The following is an 18583-nucleotide window of genomic DNA, read 5'->3' on the forward strand; positions in this document are numbered from 1 at the left end:
GATTTAGTACCAAATCTCTAGAGAGTACCATCTTAAATGGATGGAATTAACATCAAAATTCGCAATATCAGTCGAAAATTTCATGTTTCACTTCTTCGAATGGCTCTCTCAAACAAGCGACGAGCTTCAATCTCATCGCGGTGGTCATTCGATTCCCGTCTCAGTGCCGTGGCGTGCTTTGCGATGTATCGATTGATCGGCCATTTAAACCTATGGAAAAGTATCGAAAGACGGGGTGTTCGCGGCAAACACCTTAATAATCGATTATTAACCACAGCTTCAAATGGGGAAATATCGATAGATCGCAAAGCCACTGCCGTAAATTCGGCCAGAGGAAGGATAGCACCATTTCAGGGCTCTCGTTCTTTGAACAGGGTGTCTACCAGTCCGGATTTTTGAATGGCGTTCCGAAAGTACCGAAAAAAACGCGGCCATTCCGCAAGGTCAGGAATTCCTGCCTTCATACCACGCGTGTTTTTTTAATAAAGCCTGAAAAGTATGGAATCCCTTGCGCGTTGATTCTCAGACTAGTATTTGCCTACAATATCTTGATTGTGTAGTCAGTAAATCTTCAAGCCACTAATGAAATTTTGTGTCTACGTCATTTTGTCTTGGTGCGAGTGAGAATTTCAAATTTTCGGATTCTTTCGATTTTTGTCAAATATAGGTACTGAAAAAGTACTGAATTTTTCTGTTAAGGAGGTACTGAATTTCTTGGGAATATACTGAAAAAGTACTGCAAAAGTGCTTATTCTTGGCCAGCCTGTCTTAGTAGACACCCTGGCGGGCTGATTGTTGAAATTTATAGACAAAGCTTTAGACAAAGAAGACAAAAGGGACATGAAGGCATCCTATTGGTAGAAGCAGGTAGTTGAAATGGACGAAAGAAGTAGGTAATAAACTAACTAAAGGCAACTCATCAGACCCATCAGTTAGTCCATCATTTTCTCCTTTAGTCTGTAAGAACCACATATTTCAACCAATAGGACCACATACTCTTATGTCTTCTTTGTCTATCAATTTCAACAATCAGCCCGCAGATACCCATCAGAGCTCAAAAATGTTTGACTCTAATCGAAATTTCTAAACTTTTTGGCCTTGCTTTCCCCGCAACATACACAGCACTATTCTGCTGTGCTAAGGAAGAACGCCGCATGAACATTTGAGAGTTCCTAAATTTCTTTCAATAAAATGTTTATTTTGAGGAAAGTTATGAATATTTTTCCTTGAAATTGTCAGGAGCTTTAAATTGCAAGCAACATTATCTGAAAATTTGGAAGAAAAATATTCATTAATTTACCAGGAAATGTGTGTTTTATAAATGGAAATTTGTCAGGTGGCCGAAGGTTCATACGGCGTTTTTCCTCAGCACGGCAGTATTTTACTATCTTGCGGTTTTTTACTTGTAATTTTGGTATAAATCATGAGCTAACAGTATTACTAATACCTCTCTTTTTTATCCCTTTAGCCAGTGCTGGGAGTTACTCGCAGTGTCGTATTCAGCCCGTGGAATGTTCCACGCTGCGATCAAATCATTTGAACGCGCATCTGAAATCAACCCTAACTTGCTGTACTCAAAGTATCGTGCAGCAACCATCAAGCTCTTGATCGGACGATTCGATGAAGCGCTGGAGGAGTTCCGTGTTTTAGTCCATGAAGATCCCTCTTCTGTTCCGTACTTGAAGGGGCTGGCGGAGACTTGCGTTAAGCTTGCCCAAGTGCTGTTCAAAAAACACATCCTAACAACGTGTAAGGACAGGTGTCAGGAGGCAATTGATAATCTCTGCAGGTAAGACATCTCCTTGGTAAAGGAGGCTTGAAAAAGGCGGAGATGGCATTAAAAAACAAGAAATTAATTTAGATAGATGGATAGACAGAATACTTTATTTTTTTTATCCTGGGGAGGATTTAACAAAGGGGGTTAGGTTGGGAGATCATTTACAAACATGAGATTACTTCATTATGCTACACCTATCTCTAAGATTTGCTCTAAAATGTACATGAAATAGCAGCGTTCATGATAGGCAAACTTTGTTTCTTGGTTCAATTATTCATTTATTATGAACGATCTTATACTCAGAATTGTCGCAAAATAATTATAAATATCTGTAAGCTGTTTCTCGTTTGAGTCTTCACTGAGAATTAGGTTCATGTCTTTGTTAAGGTAGCTCAAGAAATTAATTTCATTAGGTGTGCTATCATTATTTAGTTTTAAAAAAGAAAAATTATACGATGGAAAAAAAACCCTGTCCAATCATGATCAGTAGACAAGATTCATATTTTAGCATTATGATGCATGTGTTCTCATCAAAATTTCATGTAGAACCTGATTTGTGCAATGTAAATTATCGAAAATAAGAAATTAACTCCGAAGCAAGAAGGAACCCTGAAGTTTTTTGGTGAATGAATCCAAACTCAAGAAAAAATTCATGAAAAAAAAATCCAACCATAATTTAATTGAATCAATTTGAGTTGAACAAATAGTCTCTGCAGTGTGAAATAATGGCAACCTCAATCTCAACGCTTAATCTTAGCTGTTGCAAGTTGTTTGTACTTAAAACAATCTAGGACGGAGGAGAATCACTGCTTGATCATCAAGCCTGCTATAGTGCCCTTATAGTGCGCGATTTAATTCAATTAGGCTCTGACTTTTCTTGTGAGCAGAAAATTCAAATTTTTTGCCGCCATTACTCAGTGAAAACGTTAATATTTTGGTTAGGAGTTCATTTTAGTAATGTTCATTGCAATTTTCACTCTACGTAAAATTTTAAAGAGGAAACATATATCAGAATGCTTAAATTTGTCCCTTGTCTAGTATTCTATTCAAATTTCTTGTTGCTGAAGGTTAAGTGAAGACAAGATGATACCCTTAAAAGTTGAAGATCAATTTGATAAACTTTTCAAGCTTTGCATAAAAGTACGCGCCCCAATGAAGTGCAAACAGCCCTTGAAAAATCTGTTTACGACACATTTCAACATTTCAAAAATGCATACCCTGTTGGATCAAGTTCAAGGAATTTTATCAACGTCCATGGGAGAAAAATACAATATCGAACCTCCGTCCACTACGTGTCACAAACATTTGATATTCTATTTTATTTCCCCCGTATATTGCTACTGGTTTTAGCAAAATGTTTGATAATCCATGAGGGAAAACATTTTCTAACACTAATCAGCTTTCTATACCTTACTTTTACTCTTCGGTTTTTTTTTCATTCCAGAGCACATGAAGCTGCCGGGAAGAAGCTGTGCTGTTTATGGAAACTTTTAGGAGATGTTAGTTGTCTTGTTGCCAAGTTACCATCTTCGCTGAATGAAATCATCGTACCCACCTACCTCTCTAAGTCTGAAATAACTGAGTCTTTGGATTGCAAACCTGTCCGAATAAATAGGAGTGAAGTTCTAGACTTAGCTTCCAGGTAACACAGTTTACGCAGACTTTAAGTTATAAAGGACCTAATGGACGACTTGTCTATTCTTACTAACAGACAGATATTTTATCATTCAATAACATATTCAAGGATGTAATATTTTTAGAAGATAAGGTTTAGAAGAGCGGAATCCGATCTGTTAAAGTTCTGTGTGTGGTGTTGGGTAAGAATAAACCGATATCGTAGTTTTATTCAAAATTTGATACATCAATATTGTTACCCTAAACCAATGGCCTGTTTTAATTTTTTCAATTTTTGAAATTCAATTTCGATGCTTTCCAAGAGATGCAAAATTAAATGTAGATATCCTAGTGTGATTCAAACAGTATTTTTAAAAATCCTAAAATATTTTCCCTAATTTTTTTCTGAAAGTACAAAACATGGGACAGATATCAAAAATTTCGATCATCAACTCATCGGCGAGCAGTTAGTTTTTGTTCAACTATCGGTCATTTTTTTCAAATTATCTGACCAGAATAACTTTAAAACCCTCTGTTCAGGTTGTGTAAACTTACAGAATCAAAATTTTTAACTCGGAAGATGAAACCTTATTTTTTTTTTTAAAAATATTTTAATTAATAATTATTAATCATTGAAACACTTCACATATTCAAAATTGTGGAAAGAAATTGACACATTCTTGTTTGCTCATTTTTCCAGGTGTTACTGGGAAGCTCTTCGTATCTGTGAAAATGAACCGTCATTAAATGCTGCTGCTAGTCCTTTACTGTACGATCTAACTTATTCATATAATTTAAGTGCCACTCTCACGACTGACCCCACTCGAAAATTGCAGTTAAGAGAACAGGCGTTTGAAGTTGCCGTTAAGTGCATTTCTTTAGACGACCAGAACATAGATTACTGGAATATTCTTGGTGCCATAGCAATGTCTGAAGGTGTGTGATTTTTCGTTTCTTACTGTGTGGGCAGAGTGTCCACCGTCAGTTAAAACCAGAAAAAATGGTAAATATCAGGAAATTCAACGTTGTCAGCAGGGAAAATCAGGAAAATATCAGGAAATTCAGTGTGTGTCAAGCATTTTTCAATGGGCCTGTTGCAAACTTTTGCTTTTAGTTCACCTGTGCCGTAGTATCGTTTTTGAAGCGGGAAGCTCAAAAAACCGCTAATTTCTTACGCAGATTGTGAAGTTATGAGTGCATTTCAGAGTTTGCCGATGCGCTCATCGTGATTTTTGAGGCATTATCTATAGGTAACAACTCTTATTTTTGCTCTAGCAAAAGTTTGCAACAGACCCATTACATGTGGTTTATAGCAAGTACAAAAGTGATTGTATTCAATTTATCAAATATGCTAGTTCGTGTAAAGAAACGAGTGTCAATTTATTCGCAACAAAAATCAGGATATTTCTTTTAAAATATTAGGAAAAATCGGGAAAATCCAAAGAGAAATTTTAGTAGACACCCTGGTGGGTGACTAGCTTTTCTTCCACTCTGTTCAATACAGACTTGACAAAGAGGATTTTTTTTTTTTTTTTTTTGAGTTTTGTGGCTTCTATTCCTTTGTATTGTTTAGATAGGAATCTACAGCCATCTGTAGACAGAGGTGGTGATTCACATAACTTCATTTCTCCTAATTCTTGGCTTGTTCGGTAGACTAAGATTTTCAGTAATCAGGCTGCAGTATTTCTAATTCAACTTATCAATAGTTTCAACTTGGTCAGCTATGCTACTGTTCTTTGGTATATAGTTATGTGTCATGTGCTTTCTTCTCAATTTGTTTATTTAAAATGACATCATGCAATACTGCAAAGTAATAAATTAAAAATGACAATTTTAAAGTCTCTAGAGAAATTTAAAAAAAAAAATCAAACAGATTGAAACAGAGTGAAAAATTCACACTCAACTGATAAATTGAGAGAAAACTGAAGCATATCGAGGGCACTTGTCTTCTTCTTTTGGCGTCTGTTTTGAAGAAGCTAATAAGTGTCCTCGAAACGTGAATTTTTCTTTTATGTTTTGTGTGAGTTTGAGCGTTGTTCGTCCAAACATACATTTTGATGGATAAGGAACAACACTGCTTATTTGGAAACTGACGATTTTGCAAGACGAAGAAAAAACTTCGCCATTTTTGTAATTTTGAAGTTACACGGAAGAAAAAAATTGCTGATTCAACAATTCAATTGCTAAAAACAGTGAGTGCAATGTTTCAACGCAGATTTTACAACCAAAAAAATGCTACTTTAATCACCCCAGTGGTTAAATTAGTTTACAATGTCGTTAAAGTAGCATTTTTTTTGTTGTAAAATCTGCGTTGAAACATTGCACTCACTGTTTTTAGCAATTGAATTGTTGAATCAGCAATTTTTTTTTTCCGTGTGGATTTGCAATTTTTTCATAACGTCACCTTGGGCTGATCATACAATCGACCAACTTGTGTCAATTTTTTTCACACCCTCATCACAGCGCTTCCGTGCGGAATCAGAAAAAACCAACTTGTGTATCGTATACTGTAGAATGTAGCAAAGTTGGCAACTTATTTTCGTCAAAATTGTCGGTTAGGTTCAGGTATTGTTCCTTAGCCCTTAATTTTTTTTTTGCATTTTTCAAAGTATGCATTATTTGTGTAAAGTCTTGGTTTGACCTGCGAATACTTTACTCTATCTGTAGGATAACTTTTGGGCTAGTCACTTTTAAACTCTCTGAAAAAAATTCACCCTGTCAATTTTCACTTTCCCAGAATTAAAATTGTATGATCTCGCTCAGCATGCATTCATTACGATCACCGAAATCAACGGAAGTAGCGCTGTTGGATGGAGTAATTTGGGTGTCCTATACTTGATGCATGGGAACTATGCGCTGGCGCATAAAATGTTCCAATCGGCTCAGGACTCAGATCCAAATCATGTCAGCAGCTGGATTGGTATGGTAAGGTTCAGACAGCTATCTCTGTCAATATTAGATGCAAAATTTTGGCTAATGAATACTTTCTGTCAGGCATAGTAGAGTCCCTTTATACTCAGAGTTAAGACTACTCACTTTTGGTTGGGCTGAAAGTGGCCTAAAAAAAAAATCCAATTCTGATTGGTTCTCGCTCATGGATTCACAAACGAGTGCGCCAAGATGGCGGTGACTCGAATGTGAACAAAAATAATGAAAATATTACCTAATTGTGGTTTATCAAGAGTAAATTGTTATTTCCATCGGTCCAAAATGAAAATAGATTAAGAAATTATTCACAAACCAATCTCATTTTCTTTTTAATTGATCAATTTGTTCATGTTGTTGTTTTTGTGTGACAGACATCGCAGGATTCCTGATCCTTATCCCTCAATATCGTTCGTTTGGGTGCACTCGTTTGTGCCTCCATGGCCAGCCAAGGCCGGCTGCCAGTCAGCTGATAATCGAGTTGTCTTAACTCTGGGTATAAAGGGACTCTAAGGCATAGTAACTTTTTCAAACCGAACGTTTTATTTGCTGATGTAGAGGAAAGCAGGGGTAAAAATTGAATTTTTGGGTATTTTTACCTGCTATATTCCATAGAACTGTTTCAAAATCTTAACGCTTATCAAGGAGAGCTTTTATTTCCTCGTAGGCTGGAAAGATGAAATGACGAAAGTAATTAAATTCCTTTAAATGATGACAGCGTGCAGTGCAGCGGCAACACATTAGTATCAACAATCCCATATCTCCATTAGAGAATGCGTGTAAGAAGACCGAAAATTTCTTTTTTCAGTCCTGACTTAGGGGTGTTCAAACGAATTCTTGCCGGAACACTATCGATATCGTCTCTTACCGAAACTGGCGGCAGTACCGACAGTGGCGATGATATCGTTAACAGCCGGCCTTATCGGATTTTTGAGAGCTTGCACCCAATGCATTGTTGCCCCAAGTGTCAATTTATCAGATTGCCTGGCGCGGCAGCGCGTAAAATAGATGTACAAATGGCAACAGCTTATTTTCGTCAGCTCTGAAAACTCTGATCGCTATCAGCAAGAGCGCTCTTATTGTAACTTTTTCTTGACGGCACTGTTTCGGTAGCTTACCGACGACCGATAGAACAGTCCTACCCTGACTTTCTTTGTACTTAATTGGTGCTCAGAGAGTTCGATTTTAAAAGCTCATTTAGGCTGAAGAGGTTGTGAGGAACATTGATCGAATATTATCTAAATTTGACTGGTACCAAGGATTTTTTGGTATTTTGTGCGTAGTCTTCTATCGTATTTTTACCTCATGAGATGTGTAATAGTTGACATAGATCACGTTCAAAACCACAAAAATAATAAGCCACCATCTATTTCTTCCGTTCAACACTCATTAGTTCTGAGTATTTGTTTTTGAGTCGATACACAAAGTTCTAACTGCATGCAAAGTATAGTCCAAAAATTTTTAAAGGAGATAGGCACAAAGGAATTTTTTATCTTGGTCTTTGTAGACAGACTTATTAGTAAAATTCTAATTTTTGTGATTATAAATGATAAATTTCCATTTTCAGTCAATGATTGCGGAGAATGTACAGGTATACGATGCGATGGACTTGTTTCGGCATGCTGCGGCCATGGAATACCACCCAGAGAGTAGCCTCGGTTTTGCTGACTTTGTATGTCAGTATATAGCGCCTTCCAATTCTAAGTCAAATGTTGACCTAATGAACTCAGTTCCTGTAGCAATAGATTGCCTTTCTCATTACATAAGTAAGTACCGAAACCATTTATCTCACTTTATGAATTTCCAAAAGTAAAATGGCTGACAATATCGTTCAAACTAATTGAACAAGTAGATTTCATTTTGATGAATTTTTATTGTGCCATAAATGATAAAATATTACAGTAATATCCTGATTATCTGACCATTAATTATCCGATGTAGTCAGAATTGAATTTTTGGTCAAAAACAATTTAGCCAACGAGACCAAAACTGGTTTTTGGGCAGAAATTGAATGTAAATGGCTCTTTTTTTTCCAATTAAATATTCATGTTTTGTAAATATGATAGGAAATGGGTCTGTTGCACGAAAGAGGTACAGACAACTGAATACGCTATTAAGGAGTAAATTTGCTCCATAATTATGTGGGACACAAAAAAAGTCTGGAACGTTCCTTAGAAAGCAATCTGCGTAGTTTATAACACACTTTCAAATTTACCCCGTATGCGGGCAGTTTTTCTCGGTGGTCGGCAGTCAGGTTTGCCCAGAGAGAGACCTAACCTTGAATAAGCAAACAATCTTGCGAAGTGTTATAAACTCTCCTTGCGTAAGATTTCAATTGATTCAAAGCTTTTGTTTTCGCATAATAAAGAAAAAAAAGGAAACAAACGCTTGAAAACGATTGAAATCAATACAATAGATAAAGTTAGTGAAATCGTTTGCTTACTCAGGTTAATTTTTCTTACTCCTGTACCTGTGCAAACCTGGTTGGCGGTGAAAGAAAAAAATTGCCTGCAGACGCGGAAAACTTGTAAAAGCGTGTTACAAACTACACAAATTGCGAGCTAAGGAATGGATTTCTGACTTGTTTAACTTGCCCAATATGCTTTTCGTGTGATTTTACCCATGACTAGTACATTTATTTGGCTGTATCTCTTGCGTGCAACAGACCCAAAAAATAAGCCAATGGCCAAGATTGTAAAAAATATAAAATATGGAAAGAAATTGGGCAACATAAAATGCAGTTAGGCAAGCATAGTCAAATCTGTCTGTTTCATTTCTATCTTTGTCTTTTGCAGTGCATAATGAGTCAGATTTCAAGGCTCTAAATCTTCTTGGAATTTTACTCGGAAAATCTAACCTGATCAAAAGTAGTCTACAAGTTTTGAAAAGAGCTCTGTACCTGTGTCGAGACACTAAAGATGCGTCTAACACTGTCAAAAGGAATCTTTGTCACACTCTAATGGAAGCAGGATCGTTTTCAGAGGCCATCGCTGTGTTTTCATCGATATCTGATAAAGATCCCAACGTTAAATTGGGGTTTGCTCATGCGTATGCCAAAGGTATGTCCCCATGTGACAGTAGTTTTTCAGCTCCCTGTATAGTGCTCTCTATTTTTCAATAGATTATTTGTGCTATTCACAGAATTTTATTTTGTTTGCTCATAGATTAGCAAAAAATAATGAGATCTGTCCGAACACCTAGTCTATGTGCACTACAATTTCAGGCCCTAATAAAAGCACCTGCCTACTCAGGGAAACTTATGGCACATATAATGTCTCTAATAAGAGCTAGAAATTGTATTTCCGTTTTGCAAAATGCAGTCCATTTGTCCAATATTAATGGAGGTACAGCCTTCTGAAGAACATGATGCCTAACGTCTTCCACTGCAGTAGTACATACCCTCATTTCTTCCTCCTTTGATTCAACAGTTGGACTTTATTTTGAAATTAAGAGCTATAGCTTCTGGCTCATTTGTGAACACACTTATGTGCATAGCAAAACTAGTGGCACATACGCTATTTCCAAACTGAGCCAATAATTGTAGTTCAGAATTGCACAGTGTAGTCCAGTTGGTAATACACACATTTGCACTGGTTGCTCGACTTAAAACATGAATAATAGCAAGGTGAAAGAAACCATAGTATGGCCATGTTTTTGAGGAGAGATTCCTTCATTAATATTGGACATAAAAACTCAGTTTTTGGACAGATCTTGCTAATTTTTGCTGAACTAATGTCTAAAAGCGTCAAATCACAATTCTTTAACTATCACAACTGAACCATGAATGGTGCGTAACCATTCATAGGAAGAGGAACTCAAGCAATCTGAGAAAAATTTTGCAGTGGAGCTATTAAGGGCCAGCTGGGTAAAAAAATTGGAATGAATTTTTGAAGAAAAATACTCTTTGTTGTACTATAGAATAAGTTGTAAGAGATTCAGGAATTTCTGTTCTAAAAGAAGAAATACAAATACATTTTATCTCAATAGTTTTGAGTTCTGAACACGACTGTACAAACTTTAAACAGCTTTTTCTCAAAAATTAATTTTTTATTGGTAGTCGCTTAACTTTGATTTTGTTCGAAGTTTTGGGGTGTTTTTGCATTTAAAATGTTCGGAGAATTTTCTCATAGCAGTGGTATGAATGATTCAATGTTAAGTTTTTTGGCTTTCAAGTCTCTTCAAGAAAAATAAAGAAGTTTGTAATGAGGTACCTAAATATTCTGAATTTGTATCAGATTGACAGTAAAAATTATTTGTTTTTTTTTGTGCGTAACATGCTACTTTTCAAAAATGATGAACCGATTTTTTAATTTTTAGATTAACTCTTTAACATAACATGTGATGGTAAAAATCATTGAGATAGAATTCTCTTTCGTGTAACATATTACTTTCTTACACTGATGCATCTGTTATGTTTTTTTTAGATAAACAGTTTGACAAAGCATACAGTTTGTATCGCTCAGTTTATGGCGTTTTGAAGAAAGAAGACAATTTGCGGGGGCATCTTCTTCTAGCAATGGCAAGTGCTGCTTACCAAAGTGAAAACGTAGAAGATGCTGAGGCTATTTTATATGAATGGTATGTATTCCTAATGAAGTACTTTTATGAAGTGCTTTTTTGCCTTCTATTGTCTACAGAAACAAAAAAATAATATTTATTACAACAGAGCTGATACAAGATCCAAAAATAGCCTTGATAGTGAATGTTTCTGCAGTAAATTTTAGCTGGAAACGTGTTCAGAGTTTTTTTGATTGAAGAAAAAAGGCACAAAGTCAAAGTTTATGAAGAATGTTTCTTATTAGCCTGAAGCCTATGACAGAATCAGAAATAAATACTATTCGAAAAGTCAAATCGAAAAAAAAAGAAAAAAGAGTTGAGTTGTGGTTGAGTTTGAATGTTAATCTCTCACTTAGGATAATTTCAGCAATGAATCGCTGTTGTCTATCACAAATGCACCGATTTTGTAATAAGGAGCCACTATTTCTGGCTTAGTTTAGAAGCAAAGTGTGCTCTATTAGTTTCCCTGCGCATTTAGGTGCTTCCATGGATGAGTCAGAAATACTGGTTCCTTATAAAGAAACACAATCCTACTTGAACATCATCATGCGGGTGAGATAGTTTCTTTTCAAACCATCGACCAATTTGGCTTATTCCTCATGAGTCTCAAGGACTTTCTCTTTTTCAGCCTGAATCATCCGAGCTTTTCTGCCAAGGCTTTGATTGCGTTAGGAGCGCTCTTTTTACTGGAGGACGAAAATCTCAACGCAGTATATCTAGTCTTACGGGATCTGGAGCCTTTCAAGTTCTATCCCGAACATTGCTCTCAGATAGCGTTTTTAAATGCAGTTTCAAAAGTTATTCAGGTAACAATGTTTGACGGATGTATTTAGCTCGTAGTCAATTATTTAATCGACAGCTCTGCACCCTCGATCGCAGTTTAAGAGGAGTTTCTAGAAAAATAAAACCAACTGTTTTGTTACCCTTCTAAATATCCAGTCTTATCTTACCTCAATGTTGTATCAGAAAACTTCTAAACACTATTTCTTGAAATTTTGAAGTAATGACGAATGACCGAAATTTCCAAAATATCCCAAGATACTATACCTGTCAGTTTTAATGCTAAAGAAAACAAGTAAAATATAAAACCAAATTCTGCGACATTGCAATGCCATTTTTAAGTTTTTTTCCCGCAGTGTCTATTTTGTTCTGTATCTTTATTTACAGTAGTCGTTTTTTTCTTCACAGGGAAATGTACACCTAGCCAAGAGTAAAATTAGCAGTCTAATAATACGGTGGCCAAATCACATAAAGTTCTGGTTGGACTTGACGGGAATTTTACTGTATTGCAACTTCCCGCCAGTTCACCAGGTTTCAGGATCTGCTTTGAATGCATGCATAGCCATGTACAACAAGAAAGTGCCTGCAGACATGCAAGAAGTAAGTTTTTTTTTTTTTCAAACCATTGCTACGTTTAGAGTCACCCATCAAAAGTCAGGGAGTAATGCAAGAGGGTGGCAAACGTAAGGGAAAACCTGGAAAAATCAGTAACTTTTGCAAAACCTGGAAAAGTAAGGAAATTTCAAGAAACCTGGAAAGTCAAGAAACCTGGAAAGTCAGAGAATTTTGCTGGAGGTCAGGGAATTTTTCCATTCGTAAAGGAGACCGCGCTTTAATATTAAAATTTCCAAGATTCACGAAAAATATACGTTTCCAGTCTTGTATGAATTCAGCAGCGCAAAGTTTACTTTTCCAAGAGTAGCTAAGCAATTTTTTTCTCAGTCAGAGAATTTTGCCAGTAGTGTTCAGGGAATTTGTTAAAAAGTCAAGGAAAGTCAGGGAATTCTAATATTTCGAATCATTTTCCACCCTGCTAGAGAAAGTACTTGAAATATAAACACCAGTTGTCTTATTTGCCGGCAGTAGGTCGCTATGCTTATTTTTCAAGGCAAATGGTTGATTTTGCTGAAAAGCACAGGAAAAAAAAACAGGTAGGAGATAGGAAAGGAAAGGCCCAACATCTTTTACAAGTTATAACAGATGTTATAAATTATAACATATTTCCTCTGGGATGAGAAAGTGGTTTAAATCTATCTATCATATAGATATCCGCCTAGATATACATCCGTAGATATACATCCTTTAATGTTTTGCTCGTTAAAAATCGTAGCTATTTTTACTCATGTATCTTATTCAGGGGACGGCAACCTAAGAAACAAGTGTGGCTAAATCGACGAAGAAAAGTGTGCAATGAACGATGCTGAAATCTGTTTGCAAATATCTGCATTCGTTGTGCCGCTATCGTGAAAAAACAGCTGAGCGCGTGACGTCATGAGCTCTGTCTTGCATTTTGCAGTCTGCACTCTGCATTCTGTCTCCTGCGTCAAGTGGCCGACGCGTGTTCGCGACAAGTTATTAATTCGCCCCGATCTCGCTCGTTCCTGGCTGACTCTTTTTTCTTTGCTCAGGTGTGACTATTAAGGCGACTTTGCGGCGCCAGACAGCGAACGCGCCGTCACCAGTCAGACTTACAATCTCTCGCATCTCTGCCGATTTTATTTATTTATTTATTTATTTATTATACAAAACGGGCAAGTTGCCCAAATACAAAGTAAGTAATTAACAAAAAAGAGCAAAACAGCTGAACAAATGATAAACTCAACTGACAAATAAAACAAACAAACAAAAGTACAATACAAAGAATATAACTAAAAGATTTTGACTATAGACTTTGCGAATTTTTCATTCGGGACAGAGCCATTTTGCTTCTTATACCTTCCCGCCTCAATTTTTAATACTATCTCATTTTCAATTTTAGGGTTGCTATCCCCTTTAAATCATAAACCAAATTTTTATAATTAAAATCCACGCTAACCTGGAAAGGTGAATCAAATGCACATCTTTCATCTAGAATGTCTTGTCATAGTTTATTATTACTACTCCTTTGTTTATTATAGTTTATTATTATTTTTATTTTTATAGTTTATTATGTCAAAATTTGGCACCCACCACCCTTTCATTCCTTATCAGGAAAGAATTATATTCTAAAATCAAGGTTGTTTTTGCCCCCTTTTTTCAGAGTCTGACGTTCACAAGTCTTTCATTTCTGGCCATGAAGGATTTCGAAAAAGCTCTCTTCGCAGCTCAAAAGATCGTTCTACGCTATCCCACATCAGCCTCAGGGTGGATTCTGACTCTGGCAGCATTATTCTTAAGAGACAAAAGTTTGGACTCTGTGAGTCCTCTAGTTGAATATATTTCAAATCTTGACTGTCCAGAGCAACAAAGAGACTGGGTCCTTAGATTAAAGCAGTATGTCGTTAAGTAAATGCTAATTATATGCTCTGCTTGAGTTTTGTCATTTTCATAGCGCTCAATGATTTGCTCGGATTTTTTCAGCCCAAACAAGAGTTTCTCGATCTTGTAACTCTTTTGAAAAAGCCTTATATAGCAAATTTTCAGGTTATCCAAGAGCTACATGCTAGAGATTTTAAATCCTCTGGTCATTGAAAACTTTATAAAGCTGACGATTGTTGTCGTTAACCACTCTTTTTGTCAGCCCAATGGAGAATTTGTACGCAAATATTTTATTGCTTCATTTGAAAGTGCTCAAAGAGCTGATTTCCCAGTATTTTTTTGCTGATATGGGAAATAGTATAAAAATAGATTTAAATTTGAGAAAATGCACCGCCTAGTGATGTCATCTGACGGCATTTCCCATTTAAACATATGTGTTTTAGCAGATTAGATCATTTTGTCATATCTTCTCCAATAATTGTTCAATTCTTGAACCAAGGGTGTCCTCGTGTTCAGTCCACTTAGTAGTCTCCACTTAAACACAAAATTCATCAAATTTCAGACACCTGCAAATTCTCTATCGCTTGAAATTGTTCCATGCAGCATTTTTTCTTTTAAAAGTGCATTTTTTGGAAGTATTGAAAGAAATGTCTTCTGGAATTGATGTGGAAGTTCCCTATGCAGTACGAGTTTCTTTTCACGAGTTTCCATGTTACAAAAAAATTTGGTACCAAGAACCTCAGATGGACCGATGTGAACAGGAAGGAATCAACTCTGATCAAGATCAAACGGAGAAAAAAAGGTTTAAAGGTTAATTCTTTTATAAGGCTCAATGTTAGAGATAAAATTCAATGCTTACTTTTAAATTTGAATAATTTCTTTCAACTTTGAATTTTCAACAGGAGGAAATGTGTGGTTGGTTAAGCTCAAAAATACTCGGTGCTAATTTTATTGCAAAATGTGACTTGGTTCCTCTCTGATTAATTCAGTATAGATCAAGCTAGGGCAGTAGTAGAATACCATGTTATTTTGTACCTGAGTATTATTTTTTTATATTCTTAAGTTGTAAGAGTTGTATGATTTACTTATTTAATCAAAGATGCAGCTGTCATTCTGTAGAGAAAATTGTTCAGTTGAAATACTAAACATTATGAGCTCAGTGTTAGAGCTTTAATTGTGTTATCACACACATTTTAAATTTTTTCATATTAAAATTTATTTTATTTTTGTAATATCTCAGACTTTGTTATAAAATGTTGTAATAACCAATACATTTTTGTTATTGATTCGACAAATCCACACTCTATCCATGGAAGCTTCCTTATCATTCATGTTTCCCTAGATTTTTTCCTGCGGAAAATCAAAAACCACTCTAGTTTTGCCAACCATTTATCACTGAAAAGTTCCCACAGAGTGATCCAAAAATCCTGCTCCACTAGCACCAGATATTTCTCTTATACATACATAAGAGTCGCTTTCATAGCGTTCTCTGGCGCTCTGCGACGCCTAACCGCCACAAAACTCGGTCCTCCTTTTTCTTATAAATTTTGAATAAATTGAGGTAGAAGCTTAACATTTTGTGACTGCTCCCAGACCCAAATAAACTACTTCTGGGACCCTCCTCAATTTCTGAAGAATCTCCCAAAAAAGTAGCAAGCACTCTTGAGGCCTATGAGGGGTGGTGCGGGATGTTTGGACTACCCTGTATTTTTTCTTGCGAATGAATTTAAATAAAGGGGTGAATTGTGACCAATTGACTCGTATTTCTTCAGCACTCAGGAGAAAAGAACCAATTCCATTGTGGTGTTGTTAATATCAAGTAACTTCTTCTTTACAGTAAAAGAAACTGAATGCATGTACCTACGATAATGAAACTTAAAGGATTTGTTTTATTTCTAACCGACAATATCTGGTGGAAAAATAAAATATGTTCTAAGTTTGGGGCAATTTTTCAGTAGGAGGTAAAGTTGCATGCTTTTGAAAATCCTGTAATTGATTTGAATTACATATCATCAATCGTAACTTGCCTTTCTTGGAATTTTAGACCTATTTGCAGTCTCATCTCACAGGTCTGCAATCCCCCCTCTCCCCCATCCAAAAAAAATCATGTCAGTCATGCTACTTATATCTCCTTCCCCTTTTTATGTTTAAAATCAGCACTGTTCCGTCTTCTGAAATTAGCAGAAGATATCAGGGCTTGAAAGTTTCGATTCAAACCCCAAATTCCTTTAAATTTACTGGAAGTCTATCAATTTTGGAAAAATAATTCAAATATGGATTGCATTTTGCAGAAAGGAACCACTAGCATTCCAATGTTGCTAAGATTGTGCAACTTCTTTTGTCTTGGAGGAAAAACCCGATTATCCCTTAATAGTTTCTATTTTACTCGCTATAAACCGTAAATTTAAGACAAAAATTATTACCATCTAAATTTCATAGTTTTTCACAATTTCCGCAATTTTATTGCGAAGGATGAAGTTGCATAATCTTAGCATCATTGCAATGCTAGTGGTTCCTTTTTGCAAAATGCAATCCATATGATATTGAAGGGATGAGAGCAAGAGGGGTGCGGTTACGTCGCATAAAAAAAATATCTAGAAAAGAATGGCTGTAATTTTCTCAATTCTGAAGTATAAATTACGTTGAAAAACTGAGTCCTAACTGCAAAAGGTTCCTTCTAAAGCAAAAGTGTGGCAGAATACTCTCATGCTAAGGAAAAACTCCGCATGAGCCTTCAGACGTTGCCAAATTTTCTTTGACAAATCACGAATTTTTGGAAATATTTGTCAATATTTTTCCTCCGATTGCCCAAATAGTTTTGTTCGGAATTTCATCTGAAGTGTCTGAAAATTTCAAGGAAAAATATTTATAACTTACGTCAGAAATAATTTTTTTCCGGGAGAAAATTTTGCAACATTTGAATACTCACATGGAGTTTTTACTCAGCTTGGCACGGCATTCCAGGAATGGGGATATTGATGGCCAAAGTGCGAGACCACGTATCTACGTTTGCGACGTTGCAGATTTCCTGTCAATACTTTATTTTTTCTTTGGAGAACTGTATGTTTTCGCAAAAATTAACTAGGAGCGGAGATTTTGAAACACTGCAATAAAGATACGTGGTTTCGCATTTGAGCTATCAATATTGACTCCGTAGAGGTTGCTGAGGGGGAGGGGGCTCGCTTTTGGAAAAATTTTTCGAAGGAAAAGTCCCCCTGTAAAGTGAAGAGTTGGCCCTTAAATTATACACATCCCGATGTACACACTCCGATTTGGGCACTCTCAGTGGCGTGGCGTGCCTTGCGATATATCGATTGTTATGCCATTTAAACCTATGGAAAAGGATCGATAAACAGGGTGTTCGCAGCGAACACCTTGATAATCGATTCTTTATCATAGGTTTAAATGGCAGAACAATCGATACATCGCAATTCACGCCAAAATTTGAACGTCAGCGGAGAGTCTGAGACACCACAATGAAGAAATGCCCTTTTAGCACCTAACGGTTCAATTGCAAACACTGCCATTACAATGAGGCCTTTTTTGGCTTTTTGCAAACTATTCTAAGGTCCTTTTCGGCTTTTTACAAAGTACCCCAATGAAGACACGGTGAGAGCATTAATTCGACGGTTGGATGCCACTCCCTGGTCGGAAAATCATGTTTTGACGTGTTTCCATGCAATAAAAGACGATTTGTCTGCCGACAAAAGCAGCTGCAGGCCTAGGCATGGGCCTGGCGACCAGGCGGCGCTAATGGATCTCAATTCGTCACCCTTTCCTCCCTTTCTGCTCGACCGGCCTCTGCTTGGAGCTCTCAAAAAATCAATGAAATTTCTCAAATCAGGTTCGATTTCAATTTTCTCAGTAAATTTACACTCGGGCAAAAAATTAGATTACAATGAACTGAATTTCTTCGTGATTTGTTGATGTGGATCGGAAATAGCCGTCAGCAATTTTCAAATGCAGCAGTAGCGGTACAGATCTCATTGTACCGTAGAATCATGTATTTTCATTATTCTGACTACCATTCTGCTCAAAATTTCACCGAGAATCAAAATATGTAAACTGTAAAAACATTTTTTGAATAATAAAAAAAATTGCATTCTTGCTGTCTCTAAATTTTGAGGGTCTGATTTAGGTAGGCATGAGACAATGGGGTAGCGACGGAGTCGAGGGTTGCTGATAGACAAAAGGGCGGGAGAACCCATGTCATCGCGCCGCACCGCTTTGACAGGTTTATGGCACGCAGGCTGCGGCCTTTTTTTCTCAAACAGAGTCCGAGTTTGACCTTGGGCCTTGTCGGCAAACCTCTTGCTTTTGATGCGGACCTGTGAACATTTGCCGCAAAATCATATTTCCCGCGTTTCTCTTTTTATCAACCATTCCAAAACTATCCTGGAGAATCCAAAAACATCAGCTCAGTGACGGTGTTTTGGCGGGCCGGCGCATGCGCAGTGTATGATTCACGATTCA

At 36.5% G+C, this 18583-nt stretch overlaps 1 protein-coding gene across 1 annotated transcript in view; it reads left to right on the plus strand.

Annotated features, from left to right (window-relative positions):
- LOC109033124 (tetratricopeptide repeat protein 37) overlaps positions 1-15379 on the plus strand; it is a 30059-nt gene extending 14680 nt beyond the window's left edge. Inside the window, exons 8-17 of the mRNA XM_019045570.2 lie at positions 1469-1789; positions 3222-3419; positions 4092-4327; positions 6129-6316; positions 7884-8082; positions 9112-9375; positions 10741-10894; positions 11502-11679; positions 12062-12253; positions 13893-15379. Coding sequence (XP_018901115.2) covers positions 1469-1789; positions 3222-3419; positions 4092-4327; positions 6129-6316; positions 7884-8082; positions 9112-9375; positions 10741-10894; positions 11502-11679; positions 12062-12253; positions 13893-14141 — 2179 coding nt within the window. The 3' untranslated portion in view covers positions 14142-15379. The remainder of the gene's footprint in view (positions 1-1468; positions 1790-3221; positions 3420-4091; positions 4328-6128; positions 6317-7883; positions 8083-9111; positions 9376-10740; positions 10895-11501; positions 11680-12061; positions 12254-13892) is intronic.
- The last annotated feature ends 3204 nt before the right edge of the window (positions 15380-18583 follow it).

The sequence above is a fragment of the Bemisia tabaci genome, chromosome 9 (genome assembly GCF_918797505.1).
Source record: "Bemisia tabaci chromosome 9, PGI_BMITA_v3".
NCBI lineage: Eukaryota > Metazoa > Arthropoda > Insecta > Hemiptera > Aleyrodidae > Bemisia > Bemisia tabaci.